Below are 19169 nucleotides of genomic sequence, written 5' to 3'. Positions count from 1 at the left end.
TAAGATAGGAAAGGGTATGAACTACATTAGGCTCTATGGATTTTTATCTTTTGTTTTATTTTATTTATTTTTTTAGCCTGACAGACCAGATACAAACCACAAATTTGTATAAAGAATGTAACTGCATATGATGATTGAGAAAGCAGGTCTAACAGCGACACCCAAAGGAGGTCGCAGTAAATAGCAAGAAGCATACATCCAAAATAAAACCACACAAGCTGAAACTGCAGTACTCCTTACCAACGACTTTAAACAGCAAAAGAAAGTTTCTGAGTTAGACATCATCTGTGTGGAGTTTCCATATTCTCTCTGTGTGGGCTCTCTTCAGGTACTTTGGCTTCCTCCCACAGTCCAAAGACAGGCAGTTAGTGGGGTTAGGTTAATTTGTGACTCTAAATTGAATGGTTGTCTATTTGTTGTTTGTTTGTTTTTAAGCTTTGTGGCATTCATGTCATAAATGATAAGTGTGAGTGATACTCCCTGAGCAGGTATTCCACTTTATGTGGGTCTCCACAGCATTTGCACCTCATCACTCGTCCCTATGTTCAACAGAGAAAGTCTCCATGAAGTCTCACATATGGAGAGTTCTTTGGAATATAATTAAACAAAAGGAAGTGCATATACAACATAATAAAAATAATTATGTGCCTTTATTATGATGATATTGCTATAATACCTCAATTTTTAAGAATAATAATTACATGAATTGGCGGGTGAAGTGGCACACACAAGAGCCCAAAAAAGAAACAAGACTCAAAAAGAAATGTGCTCATATACAGATGCGTAACTGCTTAAACCAAAATATTACCAAACAGAAAAGCAGCCAAAATAACAGAGTTTATAAGAGCTGTCATACTTGTACACAGTTTGTACATGTTTCTTAAAAAATTAAGACCACATCTCAGCATATGTAACCCACAGTGTCCCACACAAACACACTCTTTGTCCCACATGTACTTCTTTAGGGATGTGGTCACTCTAGACTTAAAATAATTGCCCAGAACCGCTGGATGAGTGTATAGCTCAGTGATGAAATCTGTACTTTACTAAAATCCCTTTTTACAGTTTTTTCTGATTGCTTAAGCACATTTTTTGTAACCATTGGCTAATTTTGCAAAACTCTTCACACAAATAAGAAAACCTGTCACCCAATCATCAAAACATTGTAGTTCTCTTGCAAAAGCAAACACAGCTAGATTAACTCTTCACACCTTCGTAAAAATGGTGTTTCCGTATCAAACAGTACACACAAGCCATCATCTACTAAGCACACAATGCGCCAACTGCACACTGATGGTATGAATACAAAACACATCTGGCTTTTGCTTTCTCTGTGCACAAGGTAGGCTATGTCAGTTTGAGCTCATACTTCTGTCATAGATCCATAAGCATAGAGGGATCCAAACTTCAAGTACTGGTGTTTATTCAAACACATCAAAACAAACACAAGTGTTTATTTCCAAGTATAGGATTATTTGCAATCGCCATAATGACTATATGGGTTACTTGGTCTGCAGTGAACATGCTTCTTCTGCCCCAGCATCTGGTCATCTAGCAATTCTGTAAAGTAACAATTTCAGTATTTTTACATCAGTGGTATTGGTGTGTTTCTCATTGGCATATGGCAGTGCTACAAATCTTTGTGCGAAGTGACTGTACTAACCGATTCTCATTTCAAGATGTCCTTATGGTACTTGCTACAGTGTAGCGGCTCGAGTTAGGCTGGACCCGTTGGCCAGCTACCCTCAGGGTCATTCCACGGTTGATTACATGGTCCACTATTGTAGCTCTGATGTCATCAGCAATTCTATTTCTTACTCTTCCTACCCTTCCTCTCCCCCCTCCTCATCTTCCTCTCCCCCCTCCTCGTCTTCCTCTTGCTCCTCCTTGTCCTTGTCGTCCTCTTCATCCTACTTCTTCACCTCCACGTCCTCTTCCTCGGCCTCCTCTACTTCTCACTCTTTCTGCTCCCTCCATTGTACTCCGCACACAGAGCTTACCTGTATTATAGTGCTTAGGCTGATTGCAAAGTGAACTAATTATCTAAGAAAGTTTTGACATGTGAAAGTGTGCCAGACAGTTGGCAAATTAGTGTTAATGATAGCCATACATGTGTATACTTTTGCTAGGAGTGTGTTGGAAATTTGGTAATTGAGTGTTGTGCAGTGAATTGTGCCTACAGTTTTGCAAAGTGTGTGTTACAAAATTGCAAACTGAGTGCAAAGCAGTTTTTGTGCTTTTAGTTTTGCAAACTCAGTGAGTGGTTTTGCTATAAGTCTGAATAGTTTTAGAGATTGTGCTACAGGAATCACAGTTAGGGTTTAAGCATTCAGAAAAAACTGTAATATTTAAATACACATATATTTTGGTATCGAGTGTTGTAATTTAAACTCCATACCATGTATTATTTAGCAAGTTTCAAAATAAATATAAATATGTAATATAAGATTAACAGCATGCAACACTAAAGTGATAAACACAGGAGTGAATCAGTAATTCTGACAAAGGCTGTTCTCAAGAGTACTTGAGATTACATTTAAACATATTATGATATGTATTAACACATCATATAGATGTATCTGTATTAGGAAAGCCATGGGCTCTTTTTCAGTACCACTTTTCACATGATGGAACTGTATTAGTACTGCACACAGCCTGAAAATTGTGCCCATTGTCCTTTTTTTACGAAAGTTATCGATATTCAATTTATTTATGATTAAATTTTCAGATTTCCTGTGGACTGCTTTGTTGTTGGTCTCCCTGGAAACGCCCCTGATTGCTGCAGAAGTATGAATATTGAACACTGTAATGGTGCCACTGTGCTCTGTTCTCGAAGAAGCAACTCCAGGGTTGCCCGGCAGGCGGAGCTCTCGGTCCATTTACTCCCATGGCAGCAGCAGGGCATCGTTATTTCTAAGGGGTTTTTTTTCTCCCCCCTTCGTGGGATACAGACCGCTATTCTCAGATCCTGGAGCCTCAATCGAACAAGTGTGGCCCTCAGATAAGCACCGTGGAAGCAGCGACCAGGACACGCGCTTCAAGAGGGAGGACTGAGTGGACTGCAAGAACATTTTGATGTCATTTTTGCCCACGGAATCCAACTGCAGTAAGTAAAACTGCAATGAACTTTTTGGGGGTTTTTTGGTCGTGTTTTCTACACATAACAGGTTGCTTTCGGAGAAACCACGTTGTCGGAGTACAAGCAGCGATGTGGGTGTTCTGCTCGTTTCCCCCTCCTTTATTTAATCGTGTTTTCCCTCTCTCCATCTGCTGTGGCATTGCTGCCAGTTAATGCTTGCTGTAAAGCCGTGTAAAATGATTTGCGCTGGATTATAAAAAATGTTTTTGGTCATCTGTTGCAGAGACACTGGCTCCGTATTCTATCATTTTCACTGAGATTAGGTACTTCATTTATGAATAAAGGATTTGATGTAGCAAAATCCTTAAAGCCCCGAAAGTTACATATTGTAAAAGTTCATGTTGTGGATGTCTGAGTATTTCAAGTATAGAGATTGCAATCAAATGCTTTCCACCACATTTGTGTGTAGTGTAGCGGAAGTGTTAGTTATTCTGTGTGCATAGAAGAGGTTGCATGAGGCAGCTTGGTGTCAGACGCAAAACAAGTTGGATTTTAAAATTGACAGAAACAGAGAAGGCAGCACAATCTCTGCTGTCTGAAAACCTGCCACCACATCGATCCCCTTATTTTGATGTAATATTTTGAAGGTAATAGCTTCTATCTGTCAGCCGTTCCACTCTGAGCAGAATTAAAAACCTAATCCATGCTTTGGTGCTGCTGCCTGCTGGAATTACACATTTAAGTGCCCCCGTGACCTGCCTCAAGCTTCAATAGGAGCTTGGGAAGGCTGAGAGGAGCGAAGCTGTTTGGTGCTGGGACACCTCGCTCTAGCTGACACCGGTCCGGACACACTGGAGCATCTGAATGTCTGGTGACACCATGACTGAAACGGAAGCCAATGCGATACTGACCACTGCGCTGACAGGAATCCTGCTGGTGGCAGTTATGGCACTGCTCTGCTACTTTACCTGCAGACTGGCTGGTTCAGTGCCACTGGGTGGACCTGGCAGATTTTGAGGCTGTTAATGACCACTGACCTGCAGCATCTGGGAAATGCTACATTATTATATCCATGACTTCTTGCCCGGTTGGTGTTGACATTTCTTTTTAGTTAACCTGGTATGTTCAGACTTACTTCTTATTCGGAGCCTGGGACAGATTCAATTTTAAGCTTGTTTTTGGAGGTGATGAAATAATTGTAACTGAAGTAATTAGCCTCAGGTAAAGATTTTTCTGTCAAGAAATATTAATGTTGTGCAGTCAATCATTTGGTGTTAATCGGCTTTGTCATGGCTCTTAAACCTCTCAGTGCCATTGAGTGCAATCCCATTAAAATGACCTTGACTATAAGCGCAGAGAAGAAAGAAGAGGGTGTGTATAATTATAGTTGAAAGCCTGACTGGCCAGGACCCATAAGGGCCCCTGTTGTGACTACTTACATTCACAGCGAGGCCTGAAGCTTAACTTCTCCAAGCTCTTCTTTTGTTTTGCCTACAAAGTGTTCAGCGACTGAAAGCTCCACTTTTGAGCAAGTCATATCAATAATGCAAAGACATATCATTTAAGTGGCTTAGATGAAATGAACACAGATGGTTGTATTCCTCTTGTGTCACCCCCACCCCCTCGCAGCCTCCTTTTTGCCTGTTTCTTTATTTGGGGAAACTTCTGTGACAGAAAGGACTTTTATCTCAACACTTTCTTGCTATAGAAGGGTGACCAAATGTTGAAAAGACTTGGCTTCATATCAGCTTGTCTTTATTGTAAAGATCAAGTAAAATAAGCAAATTCTGAGGTTCGGTTGAAAACTTAAAATGAGATTTTTTTCTCTTGCTTAATGTCTGTATTCATTGTCTATAACTCCAGTCTCCACATAACACTGAAGAAAGACAAGTGTAGCTTGCAATTAACAACTGCACTTGGTCACATTATCATGGAGTAAATAAATATTAAACCAGTATGTCAGAGTCAGTGTATGATGAAATGACGCATGCAAAATTACTAGTTTGTGCCCTTGTTCTCTTGTAGCTGTGAGACGACTGCGGCCAGGCCTCTCCAGCTTCTCAAAGTGGCATGTGGTGACTGTCTAGAGTAACGTGTCACCCGCACACACTCGACAACAGGAAGATGACAGCCCTGCTAATCATTTGCTTTTGTCTGATTTTGGGGAGCTTGGGGAACCCACAATTCCCGGGTAAGTCACTGTGTTTGTAGTCAGCTGCTAAAAAAACCCAACAAATAGAACAACAGAAACAGTCTAATGGTTTATAGTTTGACAGTAGGTGTCCAACACACACTAGGAAGGTTGAAAATCCTAAAAAGAAGCTTTTATATCAAGCTGTGTTTGGTTTAGCGTTGCCACAAAAAACAAGTAATTTTCTGGCTTTAATATTGCTTGAAAGTGTTTTCATCTTAAATCCGATGATTATTGTTTTAAATAATGGATTGATAAGTAGATAAAGATATTTGGTTGACTACCTTGAAAGAATAAAGAAATCTCCAAATATTTAAGCTGGAGAAGCTGGAACCAATGCACCTTTGGCATTTTGTACAGTGTCAATGCAAAATCTCAGCAGACCTGCATCTGGTGATTCCTAGGACTATCCAAATATAACCTGATTTGTTTATTGCAATACACAGAGCAAGAGAAAGATCCCAAGTTTTGGAACGCATGGGCTCAGCGAACTTTGAAGAATGCTTTGACGCTGCAAGAGCTCAATAAAAACAAAGCAAAGAATCTCATCCTCTTCCTTGGAGATGGTAAGCGACACGTCATTACAGATTTGTGGCAAGATGTTAATAAAGTTACATCAGTGCCTGCAGATGAAAGGTGAAATGCAACTGCGGCTACCAAAGCATTAGCTCTTCAATAGGCTCATCACCAAAGACTTGTGGTCAGCGCAGAGCCTTGACACTTTGATAGGGTAAAAGTAATTCCATGTTGTAATTAGACTTGAACGATATTACAGAGGATTCAGTTGATCAGTAGAAGATGACTGAGATTTTTAAAATTTTTTCCAATGAGTGAGGTGAATGAATGGGAGCAAACAAAGCAAGCGTGCTGCCACTGGATCACTGGGGTTCTGTTTGTGCTGGATTCCTCGCTGGTTGAACAAAAACTTTTATCCTCCATGGGGGCATCTGCTTTCAGCCTCTCTGTTTGCTCTATGCGCACACCATGACATTCTTGCATGCAGCTGCATTCACAGTTATGTTTGCCGTTTTATAGAATAACAGAAAAATTAATAAAATGAAAAAAAAAGTGTGTGCAATTGTTTAACTATTTAATGTTTCCCAAGAATTGAGATTAATGATTACTCTTTACCAGGAATATTACAGGATTCTGTTAAGTAACAACACTCAGCACCAAAGTCAGCTGTTTCCTCTGTGGACCTCTAAGCTAAGCTACATGCAGGGCAACCTTTGACATGAATCTGACTAATAGAACCAGACCTAAGGCTAAAGCATAATAATTAGTTTTGCTCTCTATGTACAAAACTATAAATGTGAGTTTTATGACAATGGTCTCATATGTTGGAGTGTTTGAAATGATCAATTAAGTGTTTTGAGTTCAGTTTTCTAACTGAAAATGTAAAAGATTCATCAAAATGCATTAGGAGTTATTCATGGAATTCAACACTGGCATGCTATTTAGTATGTGAAACAGCATAAGAAACTTGTTAATGTGTTAAAACTTAGTATGCACCCAACAGCTTGCTTTGTGCTTACTATTCCCAAGGGAATATTAAGACTTGCATGTACTGGACTGTGCTGAAATTAGTGTCTCAAAAGGCACTGCAGTGCTGAGCATGTTTAAGTACATGGTGCCACTGCGCAACTCTCTCGATTTGATGTGAATGCATAAAGAAATGTGTCTGGAAAGGTGTTTAATGTCTATTTGCACAAAGCTATGCTGGACCATATACTGAGTATGTAGGGCACATTATTATTTCTCTCTATTGTTTTTTTTTTTTTTTTTTTTTTGCCTGTCCCGTTTGGCTCTTTTGCCATCAGAATTGTTGTCTAAAGGCAAAGAAAGATGCCCAACGGATTTACTTTACCAAACTGACCATCCCAGCCTTGCCGTAATGGTCCATTTGATTCACCTTTTATTGTTTATTTCTCTCTATTGTAACTACAAAAGACTCCTTCATCTCTGTGACCTAAAAAGTATCTGCTGCAAGTGTAGTTGTTTTCTTTTCCCTTCTTTTTCTTTTGGTATCTGCTTTTGAAGTAATATGAATCCAGAAGAAATGTTTTGCCTATCAGCAGTCATTTTGTTCTAGGATGTCAACTTCAACAAAAAAATGTCCATGTGCAGCAAATGAAGTACAATGAACTCTTTAATCTTTGATTTTCACAGGGTTTTCCTTTCTGTCCCTGCTGTGTCAAAATCTGTCATAAAACTCAGTGCTTTTTGCGGTTTAGGGATGGGTATTCCCACGGTGACAGCTGCTCGCATACTGAAGGGTCAGCTGAATGGACAGAGCGGAGAAGAGACGCAGTTGGAAATGGACAAGTTCCCTTTTGTATCTTTATCCAAGGTCTGACTAAAGTGCACTATGACACAATGTATTGATCGTGCTTTGGCTATTAATGGCTTCCAGAAAAGGCCTGTGACCGGAAACAAGGCTGTTTAGTGTTTATCATACTGGATGTGTGTAAGTTATAGATAAAAATAAAAAAAAATACAAAAATAGGTTGATTATTTATATCTCATTGACTCATCAACAACAATTCACTAAACTATTCATTTTAGATTCTAGAAAATGTAAAAGGATGTATTTCTTTTAGTATTCAATTCAAAAATACCTTTATTATGCTAACATGATAAAAGTTGCTCTTCTAGTGCTCTGTGTTTGTGAAATGCATGCTTGAAAAAAATCAGATAAGAACGAAATGGCAATGACTGCAATGATTCTTAAAAAAATATTTTTCTTACAGTAACATTCTCTAAACTTCAAGTGTCCATGAAGGGTCATTTATGACCCTGAATAACATTTAATGAGCCGTTATGATCATTTTAATTACCAAGTTATTTCCTACTTTATATTTTACATAATGTTTTGACAATATTGTCTTTGATATTTTTCATTTTCCAGCTCTAAGCATTACATTGGAAACCATAATTATTTATCTTATAACATTTTAGAATCTTTTTCACAGATAAAGAAAGAGTATTGATGTGATGAATGTGATGAATATAATGAGAAGCCTTCAAAATTACATTAAAATATAACCAATAGAATCATTTGTCACCCCAATAAAGTAGCTAAAATAGTTTGGTTGCTTGAGGGTTAAAAGTGTAAAAGTCTTGAGAACCACACCACAATTACTATATGTTTTCTTTCCTGTGAGCCAAGATTTCTTGTCATTTTTAAAGTGGTCATTAGAGATCTTTCTCCTGGCTTTCTCAAGAAAGATGTTTTTCCTTTGGCTACTTTTCCACATATTTACAGTCCAGTCCTTGCACTTGACCGTGGCAGAAAAAACGGCATCTAGCTCAAGAAATGTGCCTACAAATGACTATTTAATGAAAAACAACTTAAAATGGTATCTTTAAACATTTTAGTACTGGCAGGCTAGCACAAAAGCACATGATTTGTTTACATTTCTATAGTTGAATCTATGAAAAATACCAAAGAACAACAAGATGATTACCAAAGAGCTGTTAACTGCAAGAAATTTGAGGAATCTGAAGTGAAGGAGAGTGGGAGACCTAAAACAATATTTATAGCAAATGAACAGGATATGTGATTAAAAAGTCTTGTTCTTAAGAAATGGAACAAAAATCCAGCATAGACTTGACACATATCCTGACAGATACAGTGGGCCTTTCCGTCTGTACTGTTCACTGAAGCTATAAATTATCTCAACGGGATGTAGCTGTCAAGAAGCCATTCTTAAGGAGGGAAAAGGCTGGGGGGAAAAGGCTAAGGTATGCCAGATTACAGAAGAGCTGGACTGATAATCAGTGGCAGCAGGTCTGATGGCGTGAAGAATCAATCATTTGGTTCAAATAGTCTTCAGTATTTACAGAGAGGGGTGCAATAGTGAGTGTCTACAGCTACTTGTAAAGTTTGGTGGAGGCTCGGTCGTGGTTCTGGGCTGCATTACAGCTTGGGGATCTTGCTAAAATTGAAAGAATTGTGAGAGCAGAAAAGTACAATCAGATTTTGATGCACCGTGCAACACTATTTTTTAGCATGACAATGATACCATTAATACTGACAGTGCAGTAAAACCATAACAGTGGAACATTATCAGTCATGGATTGGCCACCTCAGAGCCCGGACCTCAACATTATTGAATCAGTGTGGGATCATCTTAACGGGGAACGGGAAAAAAAAGTCAACATCAAAAGAAGAGCTTTAAATGTCCGTCAAGAAGCCTGGAGAGCTATTCCTGAAGATTACTTAAAAAAATTACAAGACAGCAGCCCAAGACAAGACACCTTCAAGCTCATTAGAATTGTAGACACTCTGGTTTACTTTTATTTGGTTTGTTTTTTTTAATAGAGCTGTCAGTGCTCATAGTTAATGCTCAAGTTTAAACAAGTCAGATCATATTAACACAAACTATCCTGCACTGTGTCCCTGCAGACCTACAACACCAATGCACAGGTGCCAGACAGTGCTGGCACAGCCACAGCTTACCTATGCGGGGTTAAGGCCAATGAGGGCACACTGGGTGTGAGTGCAGCCGCTGTCCGCTCCCAGTGTAACACCACACAGGGCAATGAGGTCACCTCGATCCTTAAATGGGCAAAGGACGCAGGTAGAGTGACAACAAACTTTTCAAAAATGCAGATCTTGTTACTAAGTTCATCCAGCCGTGTTAAGCACAAGGGTCAGTGGGGATTGTGTTAGGCTCGCATGTGTATTTTTTGGGGGATGATTGAAAACCATGGAGCACCACAAGGCTAACATAAAGACACAGGCAAACATTGATTCTGATATCCACAGCCAGCGTAGAATCACCAATTAACCTAACATGCATGTCTGTGGACTAGAAAGTAAATATGCAGTTTTTTCTCCTCCCTTAATAAGTGGTTTCACCTGCTTAATAAGATAAATATTGATCAGCCTAGAGAAGCATGTCTAAAGTCTCATCAGTGACTACCTTCACCAGGTATCCTAACAACAAAGCTCAGAGTTTATATGAGTATTAACTTTTGCACTTTATACACTCAACACTCACACTAGCAAACAAACAAAAAAATGCACCACGGAAGAGGAGCCAGATGTGTGGTGTGAATGAGTGCTACAGTATGGTGGGGATAAGTTTAAAGCTCTTACTCAGTCTATGGTGTATGCTTAGGTTGGCTGGTCTGCTTGGTCATGTCATAGACTCAGCCACTAGTAAAGTCTTATTTATAATGCTGTTCTTGACTTAATCCCATTTTACTTACTGACTTATGTTCATCAGCAAAGTGTGGGAAGTTACTGTCCTGTAGGTCTCAGGGTTCATTATTTCTGTCTGTGAACAATAGTTCACGCTGAACCAGTCGCAGAATCAGCTAAAACTTTATAAGCTGGTCTAATTTAATGAAGTTAAGGTGATTTTAAATGGCTTGGATGCAGTTGCTGTTCATCAGGCTGCAAATGTTTTGCCTTAATATTATTACCTTTGTTTGCATTACAATATATACTTGTTCTGTATTGACATTGATTTCTGTGTTTTACTTTAATCACCTATACTTTACTGGTTTATGGATGGTTCACAGGTCACAGACAATAAGAGAGCCAATCATTCCTCTGGGAACATGACATGCAGTATTTGACACCCTGTTTCCAGTAGATCTCCATGACTTTTTATACCATAATTAATAATTAAGGTGTAAATTGTGCAATTTGTTTACCACTGATTTCCCCGCTCCCCATACAGTGGCATCCAATTTTTACCAATGCAGATACAAAACAACTGACCCATGAATTTATTCCACTGCTGCACTGAAAGGACTCACCGAACACATAGATGGAAACGTATCCTTAAAAGGTTATTTACATATCTGAGGGGTTTCTCAATATTCATGTTTGTTTACAGGAAAGTCAGTGGGCATAGTGACAACAACACGTGTCAACCATGCGACTCCTAGTGCTGCGTACGCACACTGTGTGGACAGAGACTGGTACTCTGACAATGAGATGCCAGTAGAAGCACTGCAAGCTGGCTGCAAGGATATCGCCAGACAACTGTTTGAAAACATTCCCAACATTGATGTAAGTGAAAAGTAGAGATTCAGATTAAACCTGAAGATTAATTGATCGACTATCTGTGGACGTTATTAGCAGCTCCAGATTCCAGACTGTGGTTTGTTGGTTTATCACTTCATTCCACTCTGAAATTCATTTTTTCTAACAACTGAATGATTGTCATGAAACATATTACAGACATTCACTGTCCAGAGATAACTAAGTCTAGTGAAGGTCACATTTATTGCTTATAGCTGAATATCCTTATACACTTTTGATTTGATTGCCATAAACTAGTGCAGACATCATTGATCCTCTAATATCACTGATGTTTGCACTGTTCTATGATATTTCAAAAATATTCTTTATCTGTATTTACTGTGACCAAAGAGCTGCAACACAAATAACATGCACACCAAATGAAGGAACTGAGCCTAAAACTGATAGAAATAACACTTATTATTTGAAGAAATGCCTATGAAGTGCCAGTGAGGTTACACGACGGTGGTTGAGTCGCGTCTCTGTCAAAGTTTTGCAATATTTATACGATCTGCACGAATAAAAACTAAGCGTCTTTTGTGACATTCCCGGATAAAATGGAAACATGTGCTACAGCTGCAGACTGTCAGTTGCACTTTCATGTGCTACCTCATGTGAAAAGCAAAATACTAAGTGGCGAAATACTTTTGTTATTGCTGGAAATACACTGTTTGTCAATGAGCAAGTACACAAATGTACACATCTACACGAAGATATTTAAAACTTTTGGAACTTGTTTAACGTAATCTCGTACTAGTGCTTGACATGCTTGCAAAAGACATTCTTAATCTCGCACATTTCCCTTCCTGGTTAAATAAAGTTCTGTGTTTTGAAGATTCAGATTTGCATGGATGTTAGCAATGAGCTAGAAATGTGCTTTAATATTCTCATAGAGCTTCCTCCCCTGTTTGCTGCTTAATTTGAAGTTCTGGTCAGGCAAAGGAAGTTACAAATTGATGGCATCGTTGAACATTAGCACTGTGTTTACGAGCCAACAGTAAATGTTTGATATGATGGTTTCTTACACAGGACATGTTTTTATTTGGTCCCCAAAAAAACTGTGATTACGATTATCTCTGTTTTTTTTTAAATCAGGTGATTATGGGTGGAGGAAGGAAGTATATGTTTCCCAAAAACATGTCGGATGTAGAGTATCCTAATATTTTGAAGCACAGTGGCACACGGAAAGATGGAAGAAACCTGGTGCAGGAGTGGGTTGACAGAATGAAGGACAAAGTAATTTTTCCTCTTTTGTTTCTCTTTGCTCTTCTTGTTTCCTCATTTCCTCTTTATCTACCTAATTGCATTTTCATATTCTGAAATTCAAAGTGACTCCATTTGTACCACCAAAACTGTTCTGTACCTTTTTTTCTTTTTTTTGTTGCAGAAAAATCATTATGTATGGAACAAGACGCAGCTCTTATCCCTAAACCCCAACAATGTGGATTACTTACTGGGTGAGTCTCAGTCTCATTATGACAGTTTCATTGAAGTTTTAATAAAGAGCCATATGTGTTTGCTTTTACTGCAGGCTTATTTTCTGTGTGTAATACCTTGTTACACATTGAGCTGTGCCCTCTGGTATTCCAGGTCTCTTTGAACCTGGGGATATGATGTATGACTTGGAGAGGAACACTGAGAGTGATCCTTCACTGACAGAGATGGTGGATGTGGCTATCAAGATCCTAAAAAAGAACCCCAGTGGATTTTACCTGCTTGTAGAGGGTGAGTTTGAAGCCTCTGTTATGGTACAATTACACAGTTGTTATTTTTTTTGTTCTTGTGCTGATTTCACCAAGACTTAGCAGACTTCTGTATGTAGCTAAGATCTCCCATTCACTCCCCTTTAACTATAAAAGGGAGTGCTTTTATAGTCTAAAGCACTCCCTTTTATAGTTAAAGGGGAGCATTTATATAAGAATTTTCTTTAAGTAGAGTGTTTATTGAGCCTTCTGAATCCCAAAAAGTTGAGTCTGTTCATCTGGACCTAGTTTTTTCAGTGGGAGAAACGTTTTGTCACTCATCCAAGTGACTGCTTTAGTCTCAGCTGACTGCAGGTTTCCCCAACCTTACAAACAGCACATTTGCACAATGGCTGAACCTAGCCCACTGAATGAACAATGGGCTGTGAGGTCAGTTCCTTGATCATTAATATGCAAATTGTCATGACCATTGATCAATAACCACTGATCAATGGCCATGAGTACCATTCACAGAGAGTTGGGGAATGGCTGCAATCACAGCAATGTAAGATGGTGAAAGATGTACCCTTAGGCCCCCTCCTCGATTCAGAGATAGTCTTTCCCTTTTCACGTAAATGGCCTCCTTGACTCCGCCCTCAAACCAGCGTTCCTCCCTGTCCAGGATGTGTACATCCTCATCACTCAAAGAGTATCCACTGGCCCGTAGGTGTAAATAGACTGCGGAGTCCTGACCTGACGAGTTGGCTCTTCTGTGTTGCATCATCCGCTTCGCCAGAGGTTGTTTGGTTTCCCTGATGTATAAATCCGGGCAATCCTCCTGGCACTTACCAGCGTAGAATACATTACTCTGTTTGTGTCTGGGGACCCGATCCTTGGGGTGGACCGATTTTCAGCGCAGCATTTTTTGGGGGGTTTAAAAGCCACAGAAAAGCAGTGTTTAGAAAAAATGCATCTCAACTCTTTCGGTACTCCTGACACGTACGGGATCACTACGGGTTTTCGCTTAGGCAGCAGTTGTCTTTCTCTCCTGGATCGGCTGGAGCTTTCTTAGGATCCTTCCCAGCTTTGACAAATGTCCAGCTGGGATAACCACATTTACTCAGGGCCTTCTGAATCAGTACTTAAACTGAGTATTTTTAACACAAGTATTTGCACTACTTAAGTGAAGAATGTGTATACTTTCGTCACCTCTGGTTAGCTTGCATTAAGAGAGGTTTTTGTTAGATACCAGACCATCTGAAATGGCTTCCTCCACATCTTTATAGAGATAGCAATACTGGGGAGCGATTTGACATTTTTAGCCAGTTTTTTCAACTTTATGGAGCAACAGGCCAAGTTTACAAAACAGAGAAAATAAGCAGGGCTTCAAAGTCTCTCCCAAGATGCCCTTTGTCATTCCTAAAGCAGCTGCATTGGCATTTTTTGGGACAAACAAATCTGGCTCAATTACATGTTATACAAACCACTCTGAGGTCATGTTAGCCTAACTGTAAATATTTACACCAGGAGGACGTATTGACCACGGACACCATGAAGGCAAGGCCAAGCAGGCTCTTCATGAAGCTGTGGAAATGGACCGGGCTATTGGCCGGGCAGGTCTTTTGACCAGCGACCATGAAACGCTGACCATAGTTACTGCTGACCATTCTCACGTATTCAGCTTTGGAGGCTACACACCCAGAGGAAATACAATATTTGGTATGTAATGACAAGCATACGTTAGATACTGTACAGCTGAAGTGGAGAACTTGCAGTTCTTTACATTACGTCTGGTTCTTCCACAGGTCTGGCTCCCATGCTGAGTGATGTTGATCAGAAGCCCTTCACCTCAATTTTGTATGGAAACGGACCAGGTTACAAAGTTATCAATGGCGCGAGGGAGAACGTCTCTGCTGTTGACTATAGTAAGTAAAAACGTTTTATTCACATTGCTTCAGAATAATGATAAGATAGCGCTTGTCATTTGGGCAGTGGTCAAAGGCAGAGACCGTGGTGGTTCAATACCCGGCTGCTTAAACTGACTTGCAGTTCTACCTGGTGATGAAGAGACCCCAAGATATAGTTGGGCTTACCTCAGTGCTTGTGGAACTAGTCTACTGGAGGATGGCTAGACTTTATTCCACTGTAGAATCACCCACGGTGTGAGGCACTGAGCAGGGTGGGTGTACTTGGAGCGTGTGTGGTGTGCTTTTCCCTGGTAACCAAAATAGGGGTGTTTAACTAGGGTTTCAGGTTTGTTAACACTTAGACATTAAGCATATGCTCAGAGAACCTGAGCTTCTTGGTGTCCTTGCAGGACACTGAAACATGGAGGGATATCACTGGGAGTTAGTCCCTATCATCCCCTTGCGAGTTAAAAATAATAATGACTGCCTGCATCTTTTGTCTCTGTCTCTTCCTTTCAGAGGGAAACAACTACCAGGCCCAGGCAGCCGTACCGCTGAACGCGGAGACTCATGGAGGAGAGGATGTGGCTGTGTTTGCGAAAGGTCCCTTGGCTCACCTCCTACATGGGGTCCACGAACAAAACTACATCCCCCATGTAATGGCATATGCAGCCTGTATCGGGGAGTACAGGGAGCACTGTATGTCACCCAGCGGGTCAGCTGGATTACGGCCCGCCTTCTCCATTGTTGCAGTCATTCTCTCAGCTGCGCGACTTTTGTGCTGACCTTTCCCAGACACCCAACGCTGTTAATGCACTCACTTTAACCACTCATTTTAAGATTTTAATTTGATTATGTTGCTTTATTATTTTTTAATTTGTCTCTCCACTATTTTAAATATGGGACCACCTTTCGACATGTTTATTTTTACGATGATTAACTGACAAAAGTGTAGCGGATAACTAAACAAAACAATCAACCCACTGTGATGCACTGATTTTTTTTAATGGGTGCTGTGGCAGAGATCATTGTTAATTGTGAGATTTCAATTGTGATTTTTCTATTAACTAAGGATTTTCAGACTCGTTCGTCGTCCTTTTTTAATGCAGCCCGTCTCTGTTTAAATAGACCGAATTTGCAAATGTCTGAATTTGTTTCATATTTTAAATGTGCATTTAACAGTCTACCTCACAAGCTTTCAAAGATATGTTCACAATTTGAAGAATTATTATAATTTGTTTTTGTTTTTTTGCCAAAAGAGGCAAATGAATGTATAATTGACGATACATTAAGATCATTTTTTGTCATGCATGTTTTTTTTGCATAATTTCAAAAAAAAAGAAAAAAAAGAAAAGTAAAAGAAATATACCACCGATGGTTCTGTCCAAATACAAGTTTTTAAATCTCAAATTCAATGAATGAAATGTGTCTGTTTTTCTGTTAATCTTGTTAACAGTTTTGGTGGGACAAACATGATTAAGTTTTCTCCTTTTGCCCCCATTCTCTGCCCTTCAGTTATATTTTTCCTCCAAATTTTCATTACAGCGCTCTTTTCACTGACCGCTTCAAGCATTTCAGCAGAACAATACTAAAGTCAGATTTATTTACATGTAACCATTTTTACAAAACAAAAAATGAAAAGCAGGCAACAGTGATATATGAGAAAAATTATATGTTTTAGGATGAAAAGGGACAAATTTTCACAAAATGTAATATATCAACACAAAGTAAAAACATTAAAAAATTTCAAACATTTTGTCTCACATCTGTCCAAAAACCCTCTCGGCCAGCATGTGTGTTGTACTTTTCCATCTGCTTTGTTATAGCTTGTGTGGAATGTGGGTGTATTGAAACCATTAATTTCTTGGCATCATGTGGTCACTGGGAAAACAGGGGAATCATGTTGACTGAAGCATGAAAAAGGAGGTTTAGTCTAAGCAGGCATGAAATGAAGTCCTCATGTTGTTAGCAGTACTTTCTTAATATCAGGACTGAAAATGGCTCATTTAGGCCCTCAGGAAACATGCCATGATATCAAGTTAACTTTCTCTACTGGTTTATCTTCTTTTCCTCTTCCCAGCTACACATCATTCTGCCATCCCACTTTATCGTTTCTGTTCTCCATTTAGAGAGAGATAGAGTCAGACTGTATATTATGAATATCAAAAAGCCCCGAGTATGCAACTTAACTCACTGATTTTGATGAAATGGTTTTTCAAATACAAAGCACTTGGGTGTGTCTCGTGCATTTGATTCCAGTTGTCTTCTCAGATTTTTTCCATTCAGTCAATGAGCAACAAAGCAAGCAGTGAAAGAAAGTAGTCAGTGTCATGCCTCAGCTTGAATTTTCATGGAAATGCTCGGATCTTAATAGATGTGCAGTTTTCTCAGGCAAGTCATCACCTCTGCTGAGTTCATATTACAACACCACGTTTAAATTCATAAAACTTTCAGTTACACCGTAATTTTCAGTGTCATGCCTCTTCTCATGGGGCCTCTCCCTTTGGCACAACCAATAAGTGTCTACTTTTAGTATATGTCAGTTTACATTTGCCTGACCAAAGGTTTTTTATATAGTGTGTAGACATGGTTAAGATGCCCTGCTGAAGCTGAAACGGAGCATCAAAATGGGGAAGAACGATGATTTAAGTGACTTTGAATGTAGCACGGTTGTTGGTGCCAGATGGGCTGGTCTGAGTATTTCAGAAACTGCTTACCTCCTGGGATATTACCCCTCAACCGCCTCTAGGGTTTACAAAGAAAAAGGGAAAATATCCAGTGAGCGGCAGTTCTTTGGGAGAAAATGCCTTGCTGACGCCAGAGGTCTGAATGGTGTGACTGCTATGAGCTGACGGGAAGCCAACAGTAAGTCAAATAACCACTCACTGCAATCAAGGTGTGCTAAAGACCATGTACTAAAGATGCCACTCCTGACAGCTAAGAACAGGAAACCAAGGCTACAATTCACATGCACTCAACAAAATTGGAAGATTTAAAAAAACGTTGTAAATGAACTGGTTCTTAAATAGTGCTTTATACAACTTGCTTAATTCACCCATCTACACAGGCACTTTTTTCTATGGTTTTTCCATATAAATGCGTTCTATCTAACATTTACACACATTCCTGCTCTCACGGATGGATCAGTGAGCAACTTGGGGATAGTATCTTGCCCAGGGATATTTGACATGCAGACCAGGGATCGAACCACTAGCCTTCTGATTAGTAGATGACCTGCTCTGTCTGGTCTGATGAGTCTCAAGTTCTGCTGCAACATTCAAATGGTATGGTCAGAATCTGGGGTAAACGACAAGAAAGCATGGGCCCACCATGCTTTGTTTCAAGAGTCCAAGTGGATGGTGATGGTGTAGTGGCGGAGGGGTTATTTTCTTGGCACACTTTGGTTTGTCTAAATACCAACTGGGCATAATTTAAAGGCCGTAGCCTGTCTGAATTTTGTTGCTGATAACAGTGTTGCTAATGGCTACTTCTAGCAGGATAATGCACCATGTCACAAAGCTCTAATCATCTCAACCTGAAGACAGTGAGTTCATTGTACTCAGTCCAGTAGAGCACTTTTGTACAGTGGTGAAACAGGAGATTTGCACCATGGATGTTCAGCTGACAAATCTTCATCAACTGTATCAGTATGGACCAAAATCATGAAGCAATGTTTTCAGCACCCTTTGGGAATCTTTAGCACAAAAAATTTAATCAGTTCTGTGAGCAAAAAGGGGCTCCAACACCTTACTAGCAAGATGTACCTAAAGTAATCGTCTATAAGTGACATTCCTCAGCAATGTTGGTCAAGTTACTTGAAAAAGTAATCAGTAACTAATTACTGATTACTTCCCCCAAAAAGTAATCCCGTTACTTTACTGATTACTTATTTTCAAAAGTAATTAATTACTTAGTTACTTTTTAAAAACACGATTTACAACCTGAATAGGTGATAAAGCGATAGATCTTTCAGCCCAATTCTATTTTTTCTGCATAATCCATCATACAAAATGTAATCAAATGGAAAAGTCCCTTTTTTAAACTTGTTTTATTAGTTTTAATCTTTTAACTTTATGTATCAAGCAAAAATCTAATTATATGCAACATTCTGTGACTGGAAGAAATTTGTTTAATATTTAAACCTATTTTCTGCACATTCCAGCACATAAAATATTTTTTTGTGTGTGTTTACACTCAGTCTTTCAAATAGATGCAAGTAAAACACAGCAGAAAATAAATAAAATCAAAGACTAGCGGTCCTTTTGCTCTA

At 39.3% G+C, this 19169-nt stretch overlaps 1 protein-coding gene across 3 annotated transcripts; it reads left to right on the top strand.

Annotated features, from left to right (window-relative positions):
• The first annotated feature begins 2948 nt into the window (after nt 1–2948).
• alpl (alkaline phosphatase, biomineralization associated) lies at nt 2949–16314 on the top strand. 3 transcript variants are annotated; one of them, XM_085274878.1, is made up of 12 exons: nt 2949–3106; nt 5105–5270; nt 5717–5836; nt 7505–7620; nt 9679–9853; nt 11123–11298; nt 12406–12546; nt 12698–12767; nt 12901–13035; nt 14520–14711; nt 14798–14917; nt 15419–16314. In XM_085274878.1, exons 2-12 carry the CDS (start codon nt 5204–5206, stop codon nt 15682–15684), a joined length of 1578 nt encoding a protein of 525 aa, XP_085131004.1. In that variant the 5' UTR covers nt 2949–3106; nt 5105–5203; the 3' UTR covers nt 15685–16314. The 3 variants fall into 3 exon arrangements, with proteins under 3 accessions (XP_085131004.1, XP_085131005.1, XP_085131006.1); XM_085274879.1 differs by lacking the exon at nt 2949–3106 and adding an exon at nt 3850–4166; XM_085274880.1 differs by lacking the exon at nt 2949–3106 and adding an exon at nt 3850–4198.
• Nucleotides 16315–19169: the final 2855 nt, after the last annotated feature.

The sequence above is a fragment of the Mchenga conophoros genome, linkage group LG5 (genome assembly GCF_057382185.1).
Source record: "Mchenga conophoros isolate Kocher_MC1m ecotype Shallow Benthic linkage group LG5, M_conophoros_male_GT1.1, whole genome shotgun sequence".
Lineage (NCBI taxonomy): Eukaryota > Metazoa > Chordata > Actinopteri > Cichliformes > Cichlidae > Mchenga > Mchenga conophoros.
The sequence above is the reverse complement of the archived record's forward strand: the minus strand, read 5'-3'. Positions and strand labels throughout refer to the sequence as shown.

Excerpts from the sequence above, each read along its gene's own strand:
- alpl (XM_085274878.1), top strand. The coding sequence starts at position 5,204 with ATGACAGCCCTGCTAATCATTTGCTTTTGTCTGATTTTGGGGAGCTTG. Across the intron at positions 12,547-12,697 it reads TTGACAGAATGAAGGACAAA|AAAAATCATTATGTATGGAA; the intron begins GTAATTTTTCCT and ends TTTTTGTTGCAG. Across the intron at positions 13,036-14,519 it reads ATTTTACCTGCTTGTAGAGG|GAGGACGTATTGACCACGGA; the intron begins GTGAGTTTGAAG and ends TATTTACACCAG.